Below are 27,956 nucleotides of genomic sequence, written 5' to 3' on the forward strand. Positions count from 1 at the left end.
ATCATAAATGCTGTGTACTGTAACTAATTTGTAAATATTTAAAAAGCCTATATTTATAGTTATTTAGGTGTGAACCAGAATTGGAGACAGTTGACAATGGTAGTCTTTAGAAAAATGGGACTCGTCAGAGAGGAAATTTAACTTTCATTTTACACTTTTTTTTGGCCATGTGCATGTATCACTTATACTTATAAAAAGATAAAAATATGGAGCTGGTAAATAAACCAATGCTGTCTTACTGGAAGCATTTTTTCTCGAGTTAAGCAGTGAGACAATTTAAGGCTTGGATTTGATTCAGGGAGTTTTACTTCATATACTTATAATTATGGGAAACATGCTAGCTGTCTAACAAAATAAGCTACATTCTCTGTAGAAGTGCTCTCATGTTACTGGCTATCGTTCATAGTTATTTTTATTACAATTTCCAAAGAACTATCAGATAAAATTAAGAATGAGTAAATATACTAATGTGAGGTGATTAAGTGATTTAACTGGAACAAGAAGAGTGCAAAAGTAGTGTGAATTATTACTGTACACTAAAGTAATGCTCAATGTTCTGTGCCTGTTTTCCCTCAATCACCTGTTCTGCAGAAATGTAGTAAGTGCACCCTATATGCCATGCACGCTCTAGGCATTAGGAAGAGAAATGGTGAATCAACTGAGTATGCTAGTCCCTGCTTTCAAGGAATTTACTATAATGTGTAGGTATGCGTACTACAGAAGTCCCCCCACTTATCCCCGGGGATTCTAAAAGGCTCAGTGGATTCCTAAAACGCCGTATAACACCGAACCCCTTAGGTACTGTTTTTCCCTGTACATACATACATAGCTCTTACAGAGTTTAATTTATAACTTAGGCATAGTAAGAAATTAACAATTAATAACGAAATAGAACAATCCTAACAATATAATACTGTCCCTTTCTGATCATATCTTATTGCGCCGTACTCACCCTTCCCGTGAGGACGTGAGAGGATGAAACGCCCACAGGGTGAGTCTGTGAGGTGATGACGTAGTTCTTGGGGTCTACGCTGGCGACTACTGACGTCAAGATTCTGCGTCAGAGGGAGGAGCCTTGGCTTCGAAAGGCAACTGGCCACAGGTAACCGAAACCGCAGATAAGGGGAGATTACCTAGTTTACTGATGCTGCCTCTAACAAATTAGCACGAATTTAGTGCCTTATAAGTATAGAATCTTTTTTTTTTTGAGAGAGAGCTGGGGGGAGGGGCAGAGGGAGAGGAAGAGAGAGAATCTTAAGTAGGTTCCATGCTGCTCAACGCGGAGCCTGAGGCGGGGCTTGATCCTACCACCTTGAGACCATCGCCTGAGCTGAAATTGAGTGTCGGCCGCTAACCTGACTGAGCCACCAGGCGCCCTCAAAGTACAGTTTCTTTCTCTCACAGTTCCTGACGCTAGAAATCAAAGTGAGTTGGCAGGGCTGTGCTCTCTCAGAGGACAGAGAGACAACCCTTCCCTGCTTTTTCAAGCTTCCGGCAGCTCCAGGTGTTCCTTGGCTGCATCGTTCCAGTCTCTGCCCCCATCTTCTCAGGGTCTTCTACTCTGTGGTCTCTTCTGTGTAAGGACCCATCTCATCTTGAGATTCCTAATTACATCTCCAAAGACCCTATTCCCCAATTAGGTCACATTCACAGGTTCCCGGATTAGGATATGCACATACTGTTCTGGCGCTCCGCAATTCGATCACTACAATATGGATAAGGGAACAGGTTAAGTCCAACACAGTGTGATAAGGGCTAGGCTACGGTATGTACAGGGGGTTACAGCATGCACAGATGACACCTGGAAGGAAGGAGAACCCAGTTCAGTCGGAGGGGTTCAAGGGAGACTGTCTGAGCGAAGTGACACGTGAGATGCGACCTGAAGAATGCCAGGGGCGGGAAGGTGGGCTGGGTGAGCTTTCTGGAGGAGAGCTAGGGTATGCTGAAGTTAGGTCACTGCGAGGAGCTATAAAATATGAGATGAGGAGAAGCACAGAAGAAACTACAAAGGTGAACAGCGCCCGGAATGGGACTGTCCTTGAAAGCCACGTCTAGCATATTGGAATGTTAAAGCTATGGAGGAGAACGGGGCAGATTTGCATTGGATGGTGATAATTTGGAATGCAGGATGAAGTGTGGATTTGTGGGGTTTAGGACTGGAATCCAAAGAAATCAGTTAGGATGATGTTGCAGTAACTTGAGCAAGAGATATTGAGGGGATTAAGGGGAGAGGGATGGAAAATACTGAGGATGGAGAAATATTATATTCATAACTATTGTTAGTTACCGCTAAACTCACAGGTGTATTTCTACAGTGTTTCTAAAATGAAGATGGGTTCCAAAGCTCTCAACTTTTCCTCTGAGCTTTCTTTCTGGCTCTAGGACTAGCCCACAGAGAGAGAGAGAGAGAGAGAGAAATGGAGAGAGAGAGAAAGAGACAGAGGGAGGAGGGGTAACAATAAGGTTCTAGCAACTGTTTTTAATAAACATTTTGAATTTCTGAAACACATCTTTTACAAATGGATGGATTTCCTTCTGTTCTTAGAGCCATGGATACACTTTGATTGGCATTGCTCCAAAGTAAATTTGACTTTTTAAACCCCTTCCTAAGTGAAGGATAGCAGTCTACATTTGGGTGGCGGATCCTGCTTATGACTCACTCTTAATTCTATGTACCTGTTTAGTTCTTTCAGTTTCAAAAAGTTTCATGAGGAGGTTAGGAATGCAGAAGGGTGTTATCAAAGTGGCAGTGGAATCCTGTGCAGAAAGAACGGAGGCGGCCACAGGGGATGAAGGTAAATATGTCATTTTGAACATAAGCAGTCCCTCGAGGCAAACAGCAGTGCGTTTCAGGAAAACTCTGCCTGCTGCTTCTCACCTGGGTGCCCACTGCTCCTGCAGGGGTGGTACCTAATGACTGACACGTGCGAGCAAGATCATAGGCATCTGCAAGTGGACTGGCCAGCAACCTCAGGAGAAAATACTTGTGAATTTGCTAATAAATCTTTCAGAATCAAGTTTTATTGTTAAGTGGTTAAAATGGTAACAATTACTTGAAAACACTATGTCAAGGGTAGCGCTCAGGATTTGAAATGCAGAACCACCACCACAAAAGTCCCTTGTCGAGGCTATTCTTCACTGGAAGTGTGTCACCTCCATCTCTTTGGTAGTTTAAGCGTGACTTTGTGGCTCTTTTGCATTCCCTTCCAATAGCAGTGGTTCCTAGGTTCTATTAACACACTTGTACTGTTTGCTTCTTAGTAGAGACTGACTCTTAACATTTCTTCCACGAGCCCTCATATGTATTACGTAGGAAATCAAACCACAGGATGGGCATTTTTATTATTTGCAGTATTCTGTTTTAGTCTCCCAATATAAACTGTGGATTTTACATGGCTTCAATGTATGTTGATAAAGCAGAGTGGCATGCAAACGTTCCTTCTTCGAGACTGCGGCTCTTCCTGCCCTTCTACACCCTCCTCACCCATCCTCTCTTACCTCCAACAACTTGATGTCACCAAGTTTTGTTCCAGTGATTTGCACAGTAACCAGAGCTCCAGCTAAGTATTGTATAGTGCTCTGACTTTAGAAGGGAATACCAGAGGTGCAAAATATTGGGCAGCAGCTCACATGTATAAGTCCCTGTATCAGCATAGTGACTTACCTATTGACATCTCCTGAGTAGATCTGGTCCCCTTAAAGATGAAAAATTTTGGGGCGCCTAGGTGGCTCAGTGGGTTAAAGCCTCTGCCTTTGGCTCAGGTCATGATCTCACGGTCCTGGGCTCTAGCCCCACATCGGGTTCTCTGCTCAGCAGGGAGCCTGCTACCCCCCCCCCCCACCTCTCTCTGCCTGCCTCTCTGCCCACTTGTGATCTCTGTCTGTCAAATAAATAAATAAAATCTTTTTAAAAAAATGAAAAAATTTTATGTGAAAGTTAGAATTTAAAGTTTGTAATCAACTGGCTTCCTGTAAGCAATATGAATATTTCCTATTTATTTTCTATCAATAAAATAAATAATCTTAGTGTTCAGGTTTGGAAATTTAGGATTACAGTAACTATAACGTATTGCATGTGAAGGACAAATTTATTTCCATTTTAAGTTGCCCAGAATAGGCTGAGGGACAACTTTGCATGCTTTTTATTTCTAGTCTATGTCCAATTTTAAGTATAAAAATTTAGTGCTTTACATAATCACTAATATGTTTTTTAAAATTTGCGTGAAGATTATACTGAAATCTGCTGGCTAATTTCCTTTCTCTCCTTGCCTCCTTAATGATCACTCACAGTATGGAACTTGTTTGAAATACTTTTCAGCTTGTTTAAAATTTATCATGCCTCAACCCAAACACTGAAGACATCTGAGAGAAACCACTTTGTAACTTCTAAGTGGATAGAGATAATATTTATGATAAAAGTCTATGTTGCTCAGAGGGAAAGAATACAGAATAATTGAATTAAATGAAAATTCATGCCTCAGGAAAAGAGTAACTTTTCAGTATAAAACTAGAAACCAGGAGAAGCTGAGAAAAATAAACTTTATTTTAGGCTCTATTTTCAGTTTTTAAAAATTTATTTTATATTCTTGTCAGCAGATACCTGAAATGATAGTTAAATTCTTAAAGCTGTGGGTTTTTTTTTTCTTTTTTGCACACCAAGTGGACAAATGTCTGAAATAGAAGGATAAAACATTTCCTTTCATCACTCAAAAAAACCTTAATATTAGGTTTGTGTTACATTTTGATGTTGGCCAATTCTTTCTGATTACTTTTAAATTACAGCTTCTCTAAGATAATATGCATAACTCAGCATCTTCTCCGTGGGGCGGCAACTTTACATTGGTAACAGGACATACCACTATTAACACTCTAAATTATAGCCCCTTGGCCTTGTCAATATACACACATTATTCTAGTTAAAGTGAAATGCAAGGATGTTCAAAGTCTCTTCCAGTTGGAACATTCCATGAGCCTATGAAAAGCAAATTCTATCTCTCATTCCATATTTGTAGGATGCTGCCTACAACAGTTTAGTCAAGCATACAATGTCTTGCTTGTTGGGTAAATGGACATGTGACAGGACATTAAACATCATGCTACCATCTTAGAGCAAAGTGAAGACAAAATGTTATCGAGACGTAGGTCAAAATTAAAGTCCTAATACCCGATGGCAAATACATACTGTGAGACACAACAACTCGGTACCCAAGAGCTCAGCTATTCATTTCTTAATGTAGGTGCTGGTCTGCTGTGTTGACCAAATTTCACTTCCCCGTGCCTTTGGTGGGAGGGTGGAGGGGGTAAGAAATGGTGCATTGACCTTGAAGGTGATATTTACCACAGAGGCCTCGCCTGCATCTGGTTTCCTTTTACATCTCCCTTGGAAACATGTGGGAGTAGAACACCACCGGCCAACTTGCAAATGTCCCTGTGGTAGTGACCACTTACTTCCTCTGTGTTTTGTTACATCCTCTACTCCAAGTCTCAATAAAGCCTGTGTTGTTGCAGGGAGCCAAATACGGCATCTCAGATTACGCCTGATTATTACAGACATTGAAAATTAATTTATACAGGTATGTAATTTTTATATATGTATTATATATACTAACTTACATCTATGTATATACCCATGTAATATTTTTGTTCAGTAAACTTATTTTATCCTTAATATTCCTGCTATAGGCTTTATACACTTCATAATACTCTTAAGAAAAAGTTTAACTCATCCAAAAACTCAAAGAATAGATTTTTGTGGCACAAATTGACACTTAATCGAAATAATATTTAAACCACAGTGTTGAAAATGAAGGTTGTCATCAGCACACTGAGCATGAGCCCCAATCTTTCACCGTGTAACAACAGAGGTGGAACGGCATGGTCTCAGAGTGCTGTCCTCTGCACACATTGTCATCCATCAGACAACTCACATCACTCAGAGAGACTATGGGCTTATTATTAAAGAATTCCTTTATTTAAGCTCAAGGAAGATGAAAATTGAAATTTGACCTTTTATCAAATATTCATGAGTACTTTTTTCATCTGTTATACTCTGACTGAAATACCTTTGGGTATCACTTCAAAGTAACTCTAAAGAAAATTTCCAGTGGTGCATTAGGCCAATATGTGAGTAGAATGTGAAACACTGTAACCAGAATTGAATTTTTAGCAAACAAGGAATTATTTTCTTGCTTTTTTACTTATAATGTTTTTAGTCAATTATGTTTTTAAATCACCTTGTTATGATTGCCCATCATAAAAAATTAATTAGTAGCACTCCATAGATGATTCTTCCATATCTGTGAGAGTATGAAAATTATTGATATTCACTGTCTCCTCATCATTTTATAGTTGAACCATTTTGTAAGTGTCCCAGTAAATGCTTTAGTCATCAAGCAAATGTCCATGTTCTTCATTTCACTTTCCTGCTCACCAAATACTAGCTGGGAGGAAATTAACACAACTAACATTTTTTTTCCAGGACTCATTAGTATGCTGGAATCTGATTATTTATTTATTTATTTAATGTAAAGTGAGTGAGCCTGGAAGCTAAAAACCCAAGTTTGAAAACAGTTGCTTTGCCTAAGCTAAAGTATGGCATATGAAGTACTGTCCTCCTCTTTTGATGTTTATATCACCATGAAAGAGTTTGCAAAAGACACCTTAGCTTTTAAAAGTGATGGTTTAGGGGCACCTGGGTGGCCCAGTGGGTTAAAGCCTCTACCTTCAGCTCAGGTCATGATCCCAGTCCTGGGATCGAGGCCCATGTTGGGCTCTCTGCTCTGCGGAGAGCCTGCTTCCTCCTCTTTCTCTCTCTGCTTGCCTCTCTGCCTACCTGTGATCATTATCAAATAAATAAATAAATAAAATATTTTAAAAAATAAAAAATAAAAGTGATGGTTTACAAAATGGCTTTCTTGAAGTATTTGTTTATTTCATTTACCTCCTAAGACTGAAATCTGTATCTAAAGAAAATAAAATTTTACTTCTCAAGAACAGTTAAAGTAGGGACAGAGAGATTCCTCTCATTCGTTCTCATAAGGGCACTGTCTTTGCATCCTTCAAAGCTCAGCTCAGGCATCGCTTGGTGAAACCTTCTCTGACTTCCTCACAGGGACAAGGTCCCTATCCTAGCTGGTAATGCTCCTACCTCCATAGACTTAAATACTTTCCACCTTCGGTTAGGTTGAATCATGATTTTACTCTCCTTGGGGTTCCAAACTTAATATCATATTAGGTTCTAAAAGGAATAGTTATTGAATTTAACTATTTTCTTGTTACTTATGTTACATTGCCCTTTCAACATGTAAACTCTTTTACGTAGGGATGCATATATGATTTTTATTTGGACCTTATACCACACATGACAGAGTGCTGGGAAAGTGAAGGTACTTAATATTTATTTAGTTAATGAATGCGTATTCCAGGCTCTACTATATAATGACATTTAGATAGCAAAGATGTCCACGAGGGTGGACTTATCTTCTAAATCCTCCCTCAAATTTTGTCAGTCTTTCCCCACATCTGTTCTCAGACAGTTCAGCTTACTCAGATCTACAGAACGATTGAGTCAAACCAATTAACGAACCAAACAACCAGCCAACCACAACAGCTACTGCTAAAGTCCATGGTGTTGTCTATGTGTCAGGCACTGTTATCATTATCATTACTTCTTTATATTAACATTCAATCTTCTTAACAACAGAGTGGAGTATTCCATTATACAGATGAAAAAACTGAGGCACAGAGAAAATCAGTAACATACAAGATTTCAAAGCTACAAGTGAAGGAAGCAGCTTGGTTGCAGAGTCCATTGGCTTAATTACTTGGTTCTACGCATACCCATAGGGTAGACAGTGTGGAGGCTAACCACAGGCTAAGCAGCACTCCAGAAATCTCTAGCTAAAGTAGCTACTGACCCTGGCTGTTATTTATGCTGTGAATATAGATTCTGCCTGCAATTTTTCAGTTATGTAATTGTCAATTCACCTTGAATTTGGGTTAAAAAAATGGATTGTTACAGGAATTGTACTAAGCAGTTTGTTTAATCACATTTTCTATCTCATTTAATGTTCTAGCAAACTTGTGATATAGGGAATGTTGTTTTCATTTTTCTTTTTAGAGATATATAAGCTTTCCAAAGATTAAATGATACCCTTCAATTTAGACTGTGCTCTTCCTCCTCATCAACAGCTTATTCTCTTGGTTAGAAAATCGAGGCGAGACCAGGGCACCTAGGTGGCTCAGTTGGTTAAGCATCTGCCTTCTGCCTGGGTCTTGATCCCAGGTCCTGGGACTGAGCCACATATCAGGGTCCTGCTCAGTGGAGAGCCTGCTTCTCCCTCTCCACTCCTCCCCCCGCTTGTGCTTTCTCTCTCTCTCAAGTAAACAAACAAAATCAAAAAAAAGAAAAAAAGAAAAAGAAAATCAAGGTCAGACCAAGCCATTCATTTTCTAGACCAAATAGTAATGCTATTTCAACTTCTTTTTAAACCTCTGGGTTAACTTTTATTGTATATGAAACCCTTAACCGTTTTCAAGTTCCAGTGGCTCAAAAAATAGAACCCCAAATCGAAGAGTTTCACGAATCACTAGTTTTATTCCTGTGCCAATGTAGAAACAGAACTGAAAAAAAAAAAAAAAGAAGAAAAGTGTATTTTCCTATTTGCTTATGTTTCCTTTGAAAATTGTAAGGTTATCTCTAAAGTAGCACTATAATTTTCTTGACAGTTGGAACATTATCTGTGGAATAGAGACCTTGTTGGCAACAGGGATAAGTACTTCAGTTCTAAGAACACGAGCCAGAGAGTGAACGGGTCTGTTAGCATCGTTGCAATTAGTCCCAGATAACAGAGGCAGAGCCCTGCTCTGTAGGCTGTTAGTTCTCCCAGCTCTTGTGGATATTGGCATTTCTTGAAGGGAGGCAGCCAAAACCTATGCTGGTTTTGTTGGTATTAAGAGATTAATAAGTTGGTCCTGGTTTATAGTAACAGAAATCCACGAGGAAGAAACATTTAATCAGTTTCACTATTACGATAGCCTCTAATGTGCATTTGGCTCTGAAATACCCATTAATTATTTAAAATAACATCATAAACGTGTATTAATTCTTGCTCCAATAAAAGCTGATGTTGAGTTAATGTGAATTTATTAATGATCTTGTTACTAATAACGTAAATTTGCAGTTTGGGTCCAAGTCACAGCTTGGATCAGAGGCCCATCACACATCATAACTACTTAAAAAAAAAAAATCTGGAACAAGAAACATCCAGATCTAATTGCTCTCATTCAAAGTATATTTTTCTGCCTTAGAGGCACCCGGCAGCAAATCTCCCTACTTTATGTGGTTTTCACAATATAAATTACAAAGAAATTTACTATTGTCTGACACTCTCTAAACAAATCCCTTAATTTCTCCTACTTGTTTGTCTTTCAATCTCTTACTCTTTTTCCTGTCATTTCCCATCCATTCCACCCCCAAATTCCTCAGAATGACATGAACCAGAAAAGTTGAAGAATTTCTGAACCAGTGGCTTCCTAACATTTTTGATCATGTGCTTCTCAGTGACGATATGTATGTTATTTAATTATAAACTATAACATATATCCTTTTCTATTAATATATATCTTATAGAATATATATAAAATTAAAGGATAATTTAAAAGTCACTGTGAATGGATATTCTAATATTTTCCTCCTCTATACTTAACTCTTGCCCTTTCCTTTCTGAAAATAACTGAGTAGATTTGAAACAACATTAACCCCTCAGCGTTCTCTGCACTGGGTTAGTGACAATGAATTAGTTGTTTTGAGATGAACGGTAAGAATAATCAAACTTGAGGTTGCCTCAGAGACCCAGATTTTACATAGTTTTTTTCTCCCTCTTCGCTCATGCTCTGTTTTAGCATGGTACTAGCAGGAAGCACAGATAGGAGATTATGGCACAAACCAGGGGATATCTGGTTTCGGATGTGTGTTGTATGGTTCCATTTCTTCTGCATCTTTATACGTGGGCTCTAGGCATCTGATTTTGTCTTCTGAAAATAAATCCTTAACCATGACAGGAATATTCATTCATTCAAACACCTATGAATAGAGTTCTAAGTCCTGGGCTGAAGGATATAGACGTAAATTTGAACCACTACAGATAAAAAACTGTCCCCACCAAGGTTATGCTTTAGCAAGCAATGGAGTGATCAAATGATTTTATAGTAAACATTATAAAAGAGATAAGTCTTCTATGAGTGAAGAGAGAATCAAGCAACTAATTTGGCTGAGGAGATTTGGGAAAGTCCCCCCAAAGGGAAACTATTTGAGAATCTTGAAATAGCTCATTGGGGCTTTACCTTTAGCCTGGGGGAGATACAGCCTGGGAAGGCTAGCTCTACTCAGCGGAGTTCCTCAAGTGAACTGAGAATAACAATAATTTATCTCCACCTGCTCTGTAATCACTGGACTCAAATTCATGTTCCTGGTCTCCTCCTCAGACTCCTGCTGGTGATAACCACAACTGCATCATGCTGAAATCACATTTGATTCCCAGCCTTCTACAAATCCACTTTTTGTAAAGGACTTGTCATGTTGCTTTTCCTTGCAATTGACTGGGGCTTGTCTTGGTATCCTTTATCCTTCTCTTTCTTTCTTTCTTCTTTCCTTCTCCTCCTCTTCTTGTGCCCTATCCCTTCTCTCTTTTTCTGGCACTACTGTTACCTCCCTGTGGTACTTGCCTTATGTGTGAGTCAAATAGAAGTCTTACTGGGGAATTCGAACAGACGTCTTACTGGGGATATGGAAAATGCTCAATGTTTGTTACTGATTGGTTTTATCAGACACTGTATCTGGTGTTATCTTTTATCATATAATTAAATGTGGTTTTGTTTTGGTTTGTTCGCATTTCTACGTGGTTTTACGGGAATCATGTTTATTATGCGGCAAAATATTTGAGCCCCAAATATCTGCAAATATGTTTTTGGCTTCCTAGTTGTTTGTAAGGCAAAAACCAGTTTAAATGGCATAACATAATTTGATGGTTTTCAGTGGCCTAACAACACAAAAAGAGCTATTAGTGAAGTTACCACATGTACCTGGGACACGAACCCAGCTAAAATATAGCTGGGAAGACCTAGTGTTGTCTATCTACACTCCAACTTTCCACTGGGTAATGACTTCTCTGTCAGCCCTAATCCTTGACCTACAGAAACGAAGTTTAAAAACAATACAATCTACTCAACAAGACTGTGTCTTTAAAACCCATGTGACCTTAGTGTAAAATCGTACTGTTATCATGAATCTATCTGCAAAGCTATATATACTTTCTAGTCCTCCCTTCTTTGTCAAATGATACTAGGCTTATTAACAAAGTCTAATTCTCCCCTAGTCCTTGCTTTCATTCAACATGTCTTAGGGTCTTAACTTAACCATCCTTTCATTTTTTATTTCTTAGACAATTTTTTCCTTCCCTTTTATATTCTTCCAGCTGGCTTCCTATCTTTGTCCATTCTATCTTTTGCATAATTTACTATGTTCTTTATGTCACCCATTGGTCAATGACAGGCTCCTCATGCTACAAGGCTCCTACACAGGCATTCAGAAGACAGAAAAAAAACAAGGAGGTCATAGAGAGGAATGAGAAGGTCATTTCAAGTATGAGTGCACTTTTCCTGAATTTATACATATTTTAGAGATAGGGTAAGGAGAAAATACTTGATTTTATCAGTCATTTCTAATTAATGTACTACATTTGTCCAGAGATAAAATACAGTAGATACAGCAAAATGTTTTGCTCCTGGGAAGTTTTCCATAAAAAAAAAGTGCAGCATCTGGTCAACATCTCTTTGAATTGTTTCTTAACACTGAAAGATATTCTATAGTGTGAAATTAAATCAAGTATTTATAGAAAATACCACAGAACATATAGCAGCCTGTTTATTCCTTTCACAACAGGCCATGATATAGTGGAATAGATTTATGGCAGGGTGTTGCTCCTCAACATGTTTAATGTTATGAGTTATCCCTCACTATAAAATTTCTCCTTCTTTGATAATAGAATTTTTATCAGACACCTGCTTATCCAGAATACAGACTCCACTTCTCACCCCCTATTGCTTACTGTGGCCATGCAACTAAATTCTAGCACAGGAAATATGGGAGAAAAAAAGTGTATCCTTTCTGGGTCCTGCCTGTACACAGGAGTGTCTCTAACCCTGCACTCTCTCCTCTTCCCACTGACTTGACTGTCAATAAAGGGATCAAGGTGGTAGAGCAGTTAGATCAAAGGAGTCTGGGGTTTTGAAAACATAAAGGCTACATATTAGTCCAGAACTATTTATGTCTAATTATTATGCATATGTGAGAAAAAAAGATACTGTTTAAGTCACTTTTATGCTGGTTTTCTACAACAGCAGTAAAAACTACAGCATAAATGATATAGTTTATTTTATTGTCGGAATGTGAGATTTTTGTTCAAATGTGGTATTAGGTGTCTTCTCAAGTTCCAGATCACTTTTTGCACTATATTTTGGAGTTTATATTGCTTTGTAATATGGTTCATGTTTTACGTGATCAAATAAAAATATGTTCATACATTTATATAACTATCATGGTTATGCAAAACTTTGGGAACTATTTAAATAGTCTCTAGAGACGACTGAATTTTGAACTCTCTTTAATTAGCTAACCACCATCAAGAACAAATACGCTGGTTCTTTAAAAAAGTCTAACCTCAAGTCTTTCCCTACATATTTTCCATCTTCACATCTCATTTGGTTTAAAGAGACCACTTCTTAGACGGACTCCCTCCTCCAGATTTCTGTGGAATTTGTCTCTGAGAATTGCTCTTAACCAGCTGCCTTACCCCAAAGACCCACCCACGCTCTATAAGCGCTGATCATATGCCACACAACCTTCTGACTCATTTGCTAATGTCTGTTCCTACTCTCCTTGGTTTTCCTTTTATTTCAGTGGCTTCATTTAATGATATATTTCACCATATTTAGGAGAATTATTATCTTAAAAAATTAATATATATACTACAAATGTAGTCCTCTCCACTTGAGACTCTTAATAAATATATGTGTATCTATCTTTGATGGCCAGAAATAACACTGGAAAACAACAAAAAAATACATCATGCAAAACAATGAATGCCTGCCAAGATTTATGGGTTTCAGGGAATGATAATGTATATCTGAAGTATAATGATGCCTCTAGCACAATGCTATTTCAGAACATTCTGAGGATCACTCTTAGAAGCTCTACTTTAGTTTTCTTTTTTTTTTCCTCCAAGTCTTAGGATCTTGATTATATCCTGACCCCCACTGCCCCCCCAAAAAATCATGCTTATAAATTCAATGAAGGATTCGCTTCACTCATACGACCATCAGATAATAAGCTGATTAAAGTTCTCTCACTAAAATTTTATTAGCTTATATTCTGATCCACCTTTTTTTTTCTTTCTTTCTTTTTTTTTTAAAGATTTTATTTATTTATTTGATAGAGAGAGAGATCACAAGTAGTCAGAGAGGCAGGCAGAGAGAGAGAGGGAAGCAAGCTCCCCGCTGAGCAGAGAGCTCGATGCGGGTCTCGATCCCAGGACCCTGAGACCAGACCTGGGCCCAAGGCAGAGGCTTTAACCCACTGAGCCACCCAGGCACTCCTGGTCCACCTTTTCATGCACTAATCTTAAAGCTGTCACCATGGCTGACAAATAGTTTTACAGATATAGACAATTAAGCAAATTCTTTTCAGCATCTGGAACCTAACACCTTAGACATGAAAATGTGGCTCGTGTGTCTCCCCAAAAGGCTTACCTATTTTAAATGACGTACAATAGCATTAGGAATGGAGTAGTTGATTGGAACTCTTGTCGATATTTTGAAAAACTTTATAAATACTTGTTTCCATTTCACAGAAGTGATGATAATCATAAGAACTATTTAAGGGATCATTTTGTGCTATGCAGAAAATGCTTCAAGTAATTTATGTATGTAACATTACTTTGTTTTTGTACTTTTGTTCACTGTATGCATTTCACCCATAATTCTATCACTTTTTATAAAAATTATATAGGATAAAAGGTGAAAAATCACCTGCTTCTATAGTTTTAATTCCATTCTTTCAAAGTAACTGCTATTAACAATTTTATCCCAATTTAGCTAGAATTTCACATTTAATCATATAGAGAGATTTATACCCCATTTATATTTATAGCTATATATGCACATTTTGTCCTATGAGGTTGGTATGTGCTAGAGATAGTGGTCTGCCACTGCCTTTTTCCACATATACTATATCTTCAGCATTATTCTGTTAATGCACACAGATCTCATTCTATCTTTTTAATGGCTACATAGCATTCCAACAATAGATAAGCAATAATTAAACATTAATTATTGGTGGAAATTTAGGTTGTTTCTTTTTTTGTCAGTAACGTACGATATAATAAATGAACATCTCTGCCCATATATTTTTATATGTTTTACTGTTTTCTTTGGTAAATTTCTAAAATGGCTATTTGCCAGCTCAGAGGTATTTTAATATTCATTCAGTATAAAATAGAACAGAAATTCTTACAGATGTTGATTATAGAAGCTTCTCCCATAATCAAACCTTTCTAGAGTAACTCCTAAACTTGAAATTTTGCATTTAATCTGTTTATTACAAAGCATCCTAAATGAGCGGTAGAGTCAAAGCAAATATTCCACCAGACAATGCCATAACACTTCAGAATGATGAAATGCTTAAAATGGAATATTTAAGTTAGAACTTGTAAATAGGTTATAATTACAGCTCTCATAAATGTAGCCGTGCTACAGTGACATGTCCAAGAGCAAATTCTTTCCAGCATTCTTAGTATTGATATAAATGTCCTAGTGGTGAGCATATGTTTCTGGAATGTTTAATGTTTCTGTCAGCAGTTGGGCAGGGTTTGTCTTATTTTAGGGGAGCTATGTCATAGGTCAGTTAATAATTTCTTATGTCATTATTGCATTCCCAACAGATTTGATAGGATAAATGGACATTTCTGAAAAAGTGACCAGAGCATGCCAATCATAACAACTTTAGGGAGCATTAATCTTTTAAAACAATCTAAAAGGAAGGAAGAGTTTCCCAGAGGCACAGGATGCTCTGTTGTAATACAGTTTGAGCACATTGATCTTTGTTGTCAAGTCTTTGACTTCATTTACACTAACTTGTAACACGTGACTGATCTAGTTTGTTAGCAAAACCATAGTTTATGGAAATCAGACTTTTTTTTTTTTTTTACCCGCAAAAAGAGAGATTGTTTTTCCCTCATTGTAGATAGCCCCAGTTGAGCAGAACTAAGAACACTGGTTTTGTGTTAGAAGGACTGTAGTTATGGGTTAATATGATTATCATAAGAGGGGGAAGGATGTTGCCCAACCTGCAGGGAGTTTTCAAGGCAATGACCAGATTGGGTTTATAAAAGAAATCATATTTGTACTTCATAAGGATTGTAAGCACTACATTGCTGGAAGAACTTGGAGAAAATCTACAAGATAAGACAAACTTTGGCCAAGGGTCTACTAGCTAAACCATTCGTCCTGTAACTCTAATTTTTGCTTCTCTCACTTGGAAACTTCTTAGGGGAGTATGCCATCTACAGGATTAGTAAAGGGGCCTTGGCATCAAGAATAATTTTAGTTATTGGCTCTTTTTGGCTAAGAGTTAAAGAAAAGTTGATACGTCTAATGATGGCAAATGTGCCAGAGGATTATTTAAAATAGTATCAGTATATTTGGGGGTAGGGGAAACTGTTGCCTTTGTGTATGTAAAGGAGTCCTTTTCTCCATGTGAATGATACCCCTTATGATAAAATATACTTTTTTAAGGGAAAAAGAAATAAATATAAATAATTGACATGAAATAAAGAAAATACTATTTCTTTCTTTCTTTCTAAAAAATTAGATAACACTCTTCAGATAGGCCTTGACCTAAAAGCTATCTGGTGGCTATTTAATTCCAGTTAAAGAAAGTCAAACCAATTCTGTCTCCAACACAATTCCAGAATACAATGTTCACAAACTATTATAAATAATATTAGTGAAATGAATAGGTTGTTACTATATTTAAATTTTTAAGGATTTTGATGGTTTCTCCAAGAAGATACTCTGAGTTATACAGCTATACTATAAGGCGATAGAAACATTTACAGACCTCTTGAATCCGAGCAAAATAAGTGATGGTAAGAAAGATATTTATAAAATCCCCAAAGCCAGATAATCTGTGCATGTGTCTTACCTTTCTTTTGCGAAGCCTGACTGAGCTGTCCGTGGGTTCTTGGGTGGCCAGAGTTTCCTTTAAGTGTAAACACTGCATGCCCTCTCCTGAGTTGACCTTTGGGAGACTTTTGTTTTGATGTTCTGAGAAACCACTCTTCTCGAGGCCATTTTCAGCTGACATTCCACCAGTGCAGGAAGGAGGTTGCAGAAGGCAGCTTCTAGAATCTGCTTTTAATAATGGCAGTCCTCTGTCCATGCAAGGAAGAGCCAAGAACTTGTCCTGTACTACACTGCAGGTGTTTCTTTCATGTTCATCTTTAGGGAAGTCAAGTTTCCTTCGTTGCTGAGCAATTACAGCAGAATTAAGCAATTGCTTCTCAGGCACAATATCTTTCACATTCGAAGAGTCACACACATTTATTTTATTAGATGCATCTTTTATTTCACTTAAGCTTATCTCATTACAAAGCTCCAGGCTTTTACTTACAACGTCAACAACTCTCTTCTCCCCCCTTTCTTCTACCAGTGCTAAGTCAGCTCTGTCCGTCGTTCCCCAGGAGTCACTCTGATGATCGTCCTTGATGGGCAGTGTCTTTCCTGAGGAGCCTGCTCCTCTGTTGTTATGTTGGTCTGATATTTTTTGTCCTTGGGTACTTAAAATCTGCTTATCATCTGTAACACATGGATCGGAATCGGTATCCTCGTCGGAAACATGCACTAGCGTTTCTGTGCTGGCCTCCAGAGAAAGAAAATGATCTTCACCTTCATGGCTGTCATTTTCATCCACCTCCTTTGAAATGTGACCCATTGGCCTCCCAGGAAAGTCTCTCAGCTCTGAACCATGGCAGCAGTCCGGGAGTGAAACACACCTCTCTTTACGATCCACATTTAAAGATGCATCTTTTTCCATACTTGCCTGCAAGCTGTCAGCTACTAGTCCATGATGACATGCTGGGTTGTAATCATCAGAATTAAAAGGCTGTCCCATCCACTGGGTCACATGTTCTTCCCAGCTTCTCTTTCTGATAGCTACAGACATGTCATCGTCGTTTAACAGCAGATAGAGAGATACGTTCCATACGAGACCAAAGGAGATGGAACTTGCTGAAAGATGACTTCATATGTAGTGATTCAAGAAGAGAGTGAGTTTTGTCATTTCGCCACCTATTAAAAAGTTTAAAAAATATATACATATATATATTCAGGATCATCATTCTCAAGTCAAAATATATGTTGGAAAAGAGAGCATTTAATCTGAGCTATGAAAGATTAAGAGATCTTATAGAGCGTCTATTTGACGGCTTTAATGATGTTACTTCTTTAAGAAGTAGCCTCCTATTAGAATGAAATGTCGTACTTAATATTTCTGGTCAAAAAACAATGACAACACTTTAAATGCAGCTGGATCAATTGACCTATTAATGAATGAAGGTTAGGTACTGAATGCTTGAAACTCCCTTAAGAACATATTTGCATTACAATACTTAATAGAACTCAACAGAAGAAAGTTGTTGCTCTAGCTGCCATGCTTTTGTGCTTTACTTTTGTGAACACAAGTCCTTAATGAAATCTATTTGCTAGGGGTGCCTGGGTGGCTCATGGGTTAAAGCCTCTGCCTTCGGCTTCGGTCATGATCCCAGGGTCCTTGGATCGAACCCCGCATTGGGCTCTCTGCTCAGTGGGGAGCCTGCTTCCTCCTCTCTCTCTCTCTCTCTGCCTGCCTCTCTGCCTACTTGTGATCTCTCTCTCCATGTCAAATAAATAAATAAAATCTAAAAAAAAAAAATCTATTTGCTGCTTGGTTTGAATTGCAGCAAAGAACACCAGGGGTCTGTTCATGCCAAATCGGAGCCATAGAGACAGCATGTGCAATGTCTCAGTTTGTGAAAGAACAAACTCCCAGGATGTATTTACTCCAGAGAGTGACTAAGAAGCATGGAAAAAATCTAGTGTAGCTTCTATTAACACATAATTCATAAGAAAGTGTAACGCAGACCACTGACCGGGCCCGAGGATAAATACATTTACACACACACTTATCACAGCTACTACTACTAGCTAGCAAGCTTGTTTTGTTGAAGCTTAGAGACATTATATAAGTTGCCCAAGGTCAAATATCCAAGAAGTATGCCAGGATTCAAACTAGGCCCTGGATCTGATTTAGCCAACAAATGTCACTGTTTCCACGGAAGGAGATTCTACCTGCGCCCCTTCCCTCCCCCCAGCTTTAGTACATATAAAACCTCAACTCCTCAGTCAGGAATTCAGAGAACCAAAAAGAAGATGTGAGCATGCTAAAACAACTGGGACAATTCCTCAGAAATTTCAGTCGCATTCTTCTTGGCCTCTAAGGAGTTTAGTTTGTGAACTGCTATTAGAATTTGGCCATAAAAATGTAAGTAAACCAGAAAACCAGGCCTGAGATAAGGTAAAATATAAACACATTCCAGGTAGCCTTTTCCTTTTTGCCTTGAATTATTCAAACCCTTCGTTCAAGGAAACAAATTATACCAATGTAAACTGAACTTTACAAAAATGACTAGTTCAAACGTTGTCCCATAATGAAACCAAATTATTGGACCATAAAAGAAAAATCCCATTCAAAAGAGCAGGCATTTCAAGTTTTTCCTTCACACAAGAACTGTCAGCACATAACATGGATTGACTTATTGATTTCGGACATAAACAAGATTAACTGCTGTGCTGGTTTTGGGTCACTTCAGTCTACTGAAAAGGATTCTGAGTCCCTACCAAAAATTTCAAGGTATTCTGACTAAGCACTTGCCAGAAAGGTAAATATTCCAATCCTATGAAGACCAGCAGAGTTAAGGAATATACTAGATTTGGTACCCTAGCCCGACGAAATATCTTTCTGGATACTATCGGGTTCCCTCAAAGGTCTGTGACCATTTGAAAATGGTCAGCCTGCACATTTTCCATGTTGGCATTCATTCTGCACTCAAAAGAAAATATAAAGTCCCCGAATTCCATGCATAAGTCATTATAGTGTGGGAGGCTACGGAAAGTGGAAAAAACGCATAGATGCAGGCCAGAAAATTTCTGCTTTCATGGGCAAATTTGGGTTGTAATAGGGCGGTTCTGTTTTAGATGCTTTCTTTTCTTTATTTTTATCCAGTGTAGAGAGAGCAGGCTAACTTAAGAAATGCCAAGTGGTATTACTGTGTCATTCCTAAGCCACATTCACATTTAAGTTGAGACTAAATTCTGGATTCATTTCTTTTACTAAAAAGAAATTGAGTTTTATTAACTCTTTGGGGGAAGGGATTACAGAAAAGTTTTACCCTTAGGACCTTACCATAATATTAATTGACTTCACTCAACCTTGGCAAATGGGTGAGTGTTTTTATAATGTCAAAGGAAGATAGTTTGACAAGTTCTAAAGCTGTCTAGTTGCTAAGAGAGATGGTAAATTAGGTAGATTGAACACATGAAAGCATTAACTCCTGTCCTGTTCATCTAGGTTCTTTGGACATTTCCAAATCATTCCTGTGAATGTATAGTGTCTATATTTTTTAAGACAAAAAATTTCCTAATTATCCTTATGACCATCATCTCTCTATTTTCAGTGCTCATTCCATATCCTGTGGTCTGATAGATTTTTAAAATTTTTCTCTCTTCAAACCTTGTTATTCACACTTCCTATTTAAATACTATTTATAAGCTTGATAGTTAAAATCTGCTCCCATGAGCTAAAGCCTGAACAGAGTATTAAGAAGAGGGTTCAACATCATTAGCCATCAGGGAAATTCAAATCAAAACCACACTGAGATATCAGCTTACACCAGTTAGGATGGCAAAAATTGACAAGGCAAGAGACAACAAATGTTGGAGAGGATGTGGAGAAAGGGGAATCCTCTTACACTGTTGATGGGAATATAAGCTGGTATAGCCACTTTGGAAAACAGTGTGGAGGTTTCTCAAAAAGTTAAAAATAGAGCTACCCTATGACCTGGCAATCATACTATTGGATATTTACCCTAAAGATACTGATGTAGTGAAAAGAAGGGCCATATGCACCCCAATATTCATAGCATCAATGTCCACAACAGCCAAACTTTGGAAGGAGCTGAGATGTCTTTCAATAGACGAATGGGTAAAGATGTGGTCCATATATACAATGGAGTATTACTCTGCCATCAGAAAGGAGGAACACCCACCATTTGCATAGACTTGGATGGAACCAGAGGGGATATGCTAAGTGAAATAAGTCAAGTAGAGAAAGACAATCATCATATGGTTTCACTAACATGTGGCACATAAGGAATAGTGCAGAGGCCATTAGAAGAAGGAAGGGAAAAATGAAGGGGAGGAATTGGAAGGGGAGACAAACCATAAGAGACTATGGACTCTGGGAAACAAACCGAGGGTTTCAGAGGGAAGGGGGGTTGGGGGATGGGTGAGCCCAGTGATGGGTATTAAGGAGGGCATGGATTGCATGGAGCATTGGGTATTATACGCAAATAATGAATCATGGAACACTACATCAAAAACTAATGATGTCCTGTATGATGACTAACATAACATAACATAACATAATAAAATAAAATAAAGAGGGAATACTGGATTACTGTCAGCTGCATCTGAGTATATTGGCCTCATTTTCCAAATCATCTGAATTGACTAGAATCCATCCTATAAGTTACAGATGTCTTTGTAAAAGACGTGATTTTTCCCTATCAATCTCCTCATCAGATTGCTCTCTTTAAAATTATATTTCTAACTATTGACTATTTGTTTTGCAAAATTTTGTTACATTATCTTGGTAATCCCTTTTGTGCATTTTCATTCAGAATGAGCTCAGCTGCTGAAGATTTGGATGAAGGATCTGGAAAAGTGTAGGTCATTTCAGGGTGTTGATTTTATGAAGTGAATTTCCATGGGGATTTTTCACTTCTTAAATGCATGTGTTCTAACACCACTATATTAATATTACAAGAGACTCTATGTACCTCTAATGTTGTAACGATTCTGGAAAATGTAAAATGGCCAAATTTGCTTTTTGTGATATTAGTGCATAAGATGTTTAGACACGAATTAATTTCAAATTTATTATTTGAATTAATTTTGTAACACTACTCCTTAACATAAGCATTTTGTGCCATACAGTATTTTATTTTATTTATTTTTTTAAAAGATTTTATTTATTTATTTGTCAGAGAGAGAGAGAGAGGGAGAGAGAGCGAGCACAGGCAGACAGAGAGGCAGGCAGAGGCAGAGGGAGAAGCAGGCTCCCTGCTGAGCAAGGAGCCCGATGTGGGACTCGATCCGAGGACGCTGGGATCATGACCTGAGCCAAAGGCCGCCGCTTAACCGACTGAGCCACGCAGGCATCCAGCCATACAGTATTTTAAAGTTAACTAAAATTCAATATTGTTATACTAAATGACATCAATTGGAGATGTTCTAGTTTGAGAATCACTGACCCGTATCTCATATCAAATGACCACGTTCTCCTTTGCACCTGCTTCTGAAATAAACACATACTATGTATTTTGGCCTTTCAACTATCCTTAGAGAAGAAGATTCCGATGATAATCACCACTTCTCATTCTACAGTCTGGGAGAATACAATGCAATTAAAGCACTGGAGGCTGAAATCAAGTGGGCAGGAATGAAAAACTGACAGCAGCACTGCCTGGCCAAGATCAGTTCTCCAGTACTTGTTTATCTAGTGGCCACTGGGCCACAGACACTCTGCTAAATGTTCGCAATGTAGATCTAAATAATATATTCCACCTTTCCTAAACGAGCTTACAATTTTATGAGAGAAACTCACGTAGAGACAAATACTAAGTCTTCTCATGGCCACAAATTCCATGTAAGTTTTAACATCAAGCAGAGGGTCATCAGTTTCTCCTTTCTTCTTTCCTTCCACCCACCCTCCCTCCCTCCTTCTTTCCTCTTTCTTTTCCTTTCCCACCCTTCCTTCCTTCCTTGTTCCTTCCCTCCTTCTTTTTTCATTCTTTCTCTTTCTTTCCTTCCTTCCTCCCTTCGTTCCTTCCTTCTATTTTCTTTCACCCTCTCTCCCTCCCTCCCTCCCTCCCTCCCTCTCTTCCTTCCTTCTTTCCATCCATCCATCCTTCCATCCATCCATCCTTCTTTTTCAATAGTGAGTCCTGTGGGATGATGGAAATGTTAGGTAGGACTTCCAGAGGAGAGAATCCCTAAACAACGCCCTCTGTGGTAAATTTCCTGCCTCCACAACATCCAAATCAAATGGGACCTGAGGTTCAGAGTTTCACCGTTCTAGAATCACCTCTTCGGGAAAGATGGCAGAGGCAAAAATAAACTCCAGAGAATTACTAACAATGTGAAAACCCATTTGACACCTTGGAGGGGAACCACATTTCTCAGGTGCATTCAGAAAATTGAGGGGAGAGATTTAAAAGAAAATTTTTTTTTTCAGAATATTTCACAGACCTGTCTTCAGATTCAAGAAAATCTGTGAAGTATGAAGTAATACAAGAAATAAAAATACACTACACCAAGAAACATTATTGTGAAATTTCAGAACTTTAGAGGTAAGCAAATGAACATATATGTTATCAGAGAAAGAGAAAAAAGAGGTTATACATTACGCATTGGGAATCCCAATGTTATTGGATTTCTTAATAGCAAAATTGGAAACAAGACAGGCAAATGTATCTTCAAAATTCTGATGGGAACTTATATCTACCTTATTTTTATTTTATTTTATTTTATTTTATTTTATTTTAATCTACCTAATTTTAATCTACCTTAAAAAATTTCCCCCCTCCTCAAGAAGCTACTGGAGGGATAGTTCTATCCAAATAAAAGAATAAATAAAATGGAGAAGACATGGCAACAAGGGAGTCAGAAACTCAACACAAAGACCAGGGGATGGGATTTCTAGGATGAAATTTATGTAGCAGGCCTAGCAGGCAATCATTTCACATAAATCCTAAAGTTCTCTACAAGAGATGTCTCTAAGGAAAAAACCATGGAAATCATAGATTATATGAGGTATGTGGCCACAATAAGAGGAATTTATAATAAAGTCAAACAATTTAGGTGGAAGAGTTAGTAATATTTACACAGAAAACAAAAAATCAATTATTACCTCCAGGAAACACAGGGTTTTAAAAGAAAGGAAATATAATCATAGTACATGACCTGGTTTAGCTGAAACTTTTTTGTGTAGGCAAATAATGCAAACAGCAAATACTGACTTAGCAAAAAATTATGAAAGCAACTATTTTTGAAGCATAAAATTTTTGTAGGAGTTGAGGTTAGGGATGCTGGGAAGAACCATCTCAGAGAGCTGACTCTTCATTTTTCATAATAGGAAAATAGGAATTCCATAATAATAAATAAATTCCATAATAGGAATTTATTAGATAATGACTAAAATGGGAAAAATATAGTATAATCATATTGTTTAGAAATATGGAGGTAATAGGAAAAACAGTCAAAAACAGTTGAAATTGTTATAGTTCTTTGTGTTATTTGCTTGAGGCAAAGAAAAATTTCTGAATCTCAGAAAGCATGTTAAATAATAACATAAATTTAAACTATATTTTAATATGTTCCACAGCAGTAATTTTAAAATTGAGTTGATAGGTAAATATGTCTACATTTCCTCTATAATATGTCTAATAGGACCCAAATATTCCCTGTGTTCCCTCCCACCCTCTCCATACCACCCCCTCACAAGTACAAATACATCTTTCTCCTTCCATTAGCACAATAAAGGTGCCAGTTTGGGTATTTATTTTGGGCCAATAATGTCATGCAATTTTCCATAAGATTCTTGGGTGATTTTTTTTTTTTTTTTTTTTTTTTTTTTTTTGTCAGAGAGAGAGATCGAGGGAGGGAACAAGCACAGGCAGACAGAGTGGCAGGCAGAGGCAGAGGGAGAAGCAGGCTCCCTGGCGAGCAAGGAGCCCGATGTGGGACTCGATCCCAGGATGCTGGGATCATGACCTGAGCCGAAGGCAGCTGCTTAACCAACTGAGCCTCCCAGGTGTCCCTTGGGTGATTTTTTTTAATGGCCTTTTTCTTCCCCCAACCCTTTTAAGAACTCCTGCAAGTCAGGAAAAAATATTCTTGGTAATCCTCTTAGTGATAGCCTTCTAAAATGTTATCTGAACAGAAATTTTAAGATACAAAAAGTAAGATGTAAATAACTTTAATTGAGTAAATGCATATGAAAAGAGGAATTCTCCATTGCATTATTTCAACTTCTCCTGGACACTCCATCATAGTATTTAGCATGATGGCAATTTTTCTCATTCAATCCCTTAGACCTTTAAATGTGTGTATCTCATTGTATCCTTTCAGAACACAAACGACATACATAGACATATATACGCATACACATACAAAAATAAAAATTTAAAAATATATGTACACACACACACACACACACACACACACACACACACACAATTGGCTCCCAGGTTGTTTTAAAACACCTTCACACAGATTCTATGTATTTAATAGAAGGGAAAATAAAAGCATAATAGTACTGACATTTTCTCTTTATTTTCCTCTCTCCTGAGGTGGCCTCAGTTGCTTTGGTTTCCCTTAGGGTCTTTCTTCTTCATTACCCATCCCATGTTGAATTTCTAGGTCATGTTTTCCTTCTTACAACTCCTTTACAGCATATCTATGTGTAATATCTACCACGTAGCATATTCTCAGTCACTGACGGAAAGAAGAAAAGATATGAGGAAAATAACCTCCTTTTAATTGCAAGTGGTTTCAGCTCTCTAAAAGGCACTCTTACAAGAATACAGAATGCATCCGAACAGAGAAAAGAACATTTCTACATTGACCAACTTTGTGGCTAATATGATAAGTCAGCAAAATGGAGACACTGAGAATCTGAACATCCTATCATGATTTTAAATCTTTATGTGTCTTCGTCTCCTCTCAGGGAGTCACATTTGCAAATAGAAAAGGCCTCCAAACCACTTTAGAACTGAATTAGACAACTAGAACAGAAGCAACAACATAGACATGACCACAACTTAATGAAGTTCTTCAAATGTGTGCTTGCCAGTTCAAAGTAAATCTTCACTACAGTGAACATTTGCAAAGGCCAGAATGAAATTTGTTTTCTCGAAGGAGCTGTCAAGGAACGAATTATCTAGTGAACCAAATTGTGCACATTTGGGTATCTTCCCACTGTTCCCCCAGCTCAATGATAACATGAAGAGGAATGCTTTTCATTGCCAAACTGATGTCTCATTTCAAGATGCTCAGGAGCAGTAAGAAAGTGGGGGCAGATACGACTCTTCCTAATTCCTTTATGTAAATGCAGGAACAAATAGCCAAAAAAGATAACACATTTTAAAAAAGCATTTCTATGAGTCTACTCAGGGGTCAGAGTAGCCAACTTTTAGCCAAAGACAATTGGTGCTTTTCCTTTAAAATATTCAGGTTGTCTAATCCAAATCAGAAAGGGCTAGAAATAGACTGTGGGAGAGAGAGACCTTTAATAATATGATGCAGGAATTTATCTTCATATGATTTCATGCAGATTGTCTTTCTTTGGTAGCAATCTGCATTCTAATTCTTCACAAAATCATTACCCATTTACTTTCGCATATTTTGTCAGATGTTGGAATTTACTCATTACGCCTCATTAGTTGTCTGTGGAAAACAAACTCTTATTGAAATTCTCTTTTTTAAAAAATTTATTTATTTGACAGGGAGAGAGAGAGAGAGCGCACAAGCAGGGAAAGCAGCAGAGGGAGAGTGAGAAGGAGTCTCCCTGCTGAGCAGGGAGCCTGAGGTGGGATTCGAACCCAGGACCCTAGGATGACCTGAGCAGATGCTCTGGCAGACGCTTAACCAACTGAGCCACCCAGGTGCCCTTTATTGAAATTCTGTATTGGTAAATTATTGAAGCTTAAAATATTATATATGGAATAGCTTCCATGTATTTGGGCTGTCTGGATATAAAAAAAGTTAGTAAATTATAGAAGAAACCACCCATAATGAACTAAGTCAGTGGAATAAGCATTATATTACTTTTTCCAAAAGACACATCCAAGTCTCCATCATTTCTGGTCTTTAGAAGAAAAAGGAAGAAGCCGGTATCCAATTTAAAATACTCTTTTAAGATTTATCTATTTTTATGTATATCTCAACTTTACTAAGCGTGGAAAATTTTTTCTTATACTTAGCTTTCAGAGTCAAAGATTCCAGGAATTAGACAAATGTGACAATGAACTCTGTTCAGTTCACTAGAAGTCAGCTCATCATAAAAAATCAGGTTTCTAAAATTGCAAAAATTATTATTCCTGTGGTGCCCTATTTTTACCTTCAGGTTCCTGCTATGTAATGCAGCCTCAGTAATTTCTGATTTTTTTTTGCAGGGAGGAGCCCAGATCCTGGCAGTGTTCAACTTATTACCCCTTACAGCTCAGGTCAGCCAGGTCTGCAGAGTCTCTAAAAGTTTTCTTAAGTTACCCACATGTAATTTGAGGAAATCTTGGAAAACGTCATAATATTTGCCTGATATCACTAAGACCTTTTGGGGGATAACTGATTTCCAAAAGATTTCCCAAATTCATACCGTCATGGGGAACAAGTTTGCATCATGGATGCAGTAATTTCTAGCTATGTGTATTTTCTTTGGGTTTTCCCATTTTATTTTATAAAAGTACATGGTTTTCTCAACGATAGTGTTCCATCCTATGCAGAATCCTTTGAGCATTTAGAACTATACCATAGCTTAGCTATTTCTGCAAATAAACTCACTAATAATTAACCACTTGGGTTTTTGCCTTAATATCTTTTTTCTATCAAACCCCTATTACCAAAGAAAAGTATTGTCTTTGTTCTGAACTTGCTCCAGTTGAAATTTTTCATGTGAAAGGAAATAGTTTAGAGTTAAATTTGTCGTCAAGAACTTGGTTGCTTTTTGTTTTTGAATGGCAAAGCAGCGTTTCTATTCAACGAGGGACACGGATTATAATGCTTTATCATCAGCATGGTGAGCTGTGTCTTTGCTTTGAGTGGCCACTTTCTATTTTTAGCTTTGCTATCATTTCTAAGAACCCTCTAACGGTAGACACAGTAATCACTAACTGCAAATGAGAAATATGGCTACACCCACCCAGGTGCTTGGCTTGCTATGTGCCAAGAGAATACTGAGATTTCCCTCCTCCAAAAAGTATGACTTCCACTGAAATTGGGAACATGACGTCACTGGGAACTTAACTACTTCTGTTAGGTCACTATCCTACAAGGGTTGATGCCTCTGCCATCAACTTTGCCTGCTGTTCTTAATATCCTTAATTCTCATCTTATTTAATCATGTACCTATGCCCAGTGGGGCTTGTTTTGATTTCCAAGTGTTCTTCTATATACCCAACTAACAGCAGGCACATTGAAAACTTCTGATCATGATAATAGGAACAGTAACAAATGACTTCCATTTACTAAGCATTTACTGTGGGTCAGGTACTGTTCTTACACCATCTCCCTTGGTAATAGTACTCACAAATACTCCGTGGAGTAGTTGCTATCACTGCCTTAATTTTATAGGGAGGAATTTTGGTAGGACTTAGTAACCAGCTCAAGGTCAAATACCTACCGGTGGCAAAAGTTATGATCTCCATTTTTTTGTGGAGGTAAGATGCCTGTTAAAGAACCATTCCCTTCCCCACCCCCCCAGTATTTGGATTAGTTACCTAGATTTTGTGTTCCTCAGTTTTCTCACC

The 27,956-nt window shown here is 37.8% G+C and overlaps 1 protein-coding gene across 1 annotated transcript in view; it reads right to left on the reverse strand.

The window, feature by feature from the left end:
- Positions 1–27,956, reverse strand: part of LOC111144544 (DLC1 Rho GTPase activating protein) — a 408,863-nt gene that overhangs the window by 375,838 nt on the left and 5,069 nt on the right. Inside the window, exon 2 of the mRNA XM_022498870.1 lies at positions 16,259–17,403. Within this exon, the coding sequence (XP_022354578.1) occupies positions 16,259–17,278 (1,020 nt within the window). The 5' untranslated portion in view covers positions 17,279–17,403. The remainder of the gene's footprint in view (positions 1–16,258; positions 17,404–27,956) is intronic.

The sequence above is a fragment of the Enhydra lutris genome, unplaced genomic scaffold, assembly GCF_002288905.1.
Source record: "Enhydra lutris kenyoni isolate GAN:26980312 unplaced genomic scaffold, ASM228890v2 scaffoldscaffold11, whole genome shotgun sequence".
Lineage (NCBI taxonomy): Eukaryota > Metazoa > Chordata > Mammalia > Carnivora > Mustelidae > Enhydra > Enhydra lutris.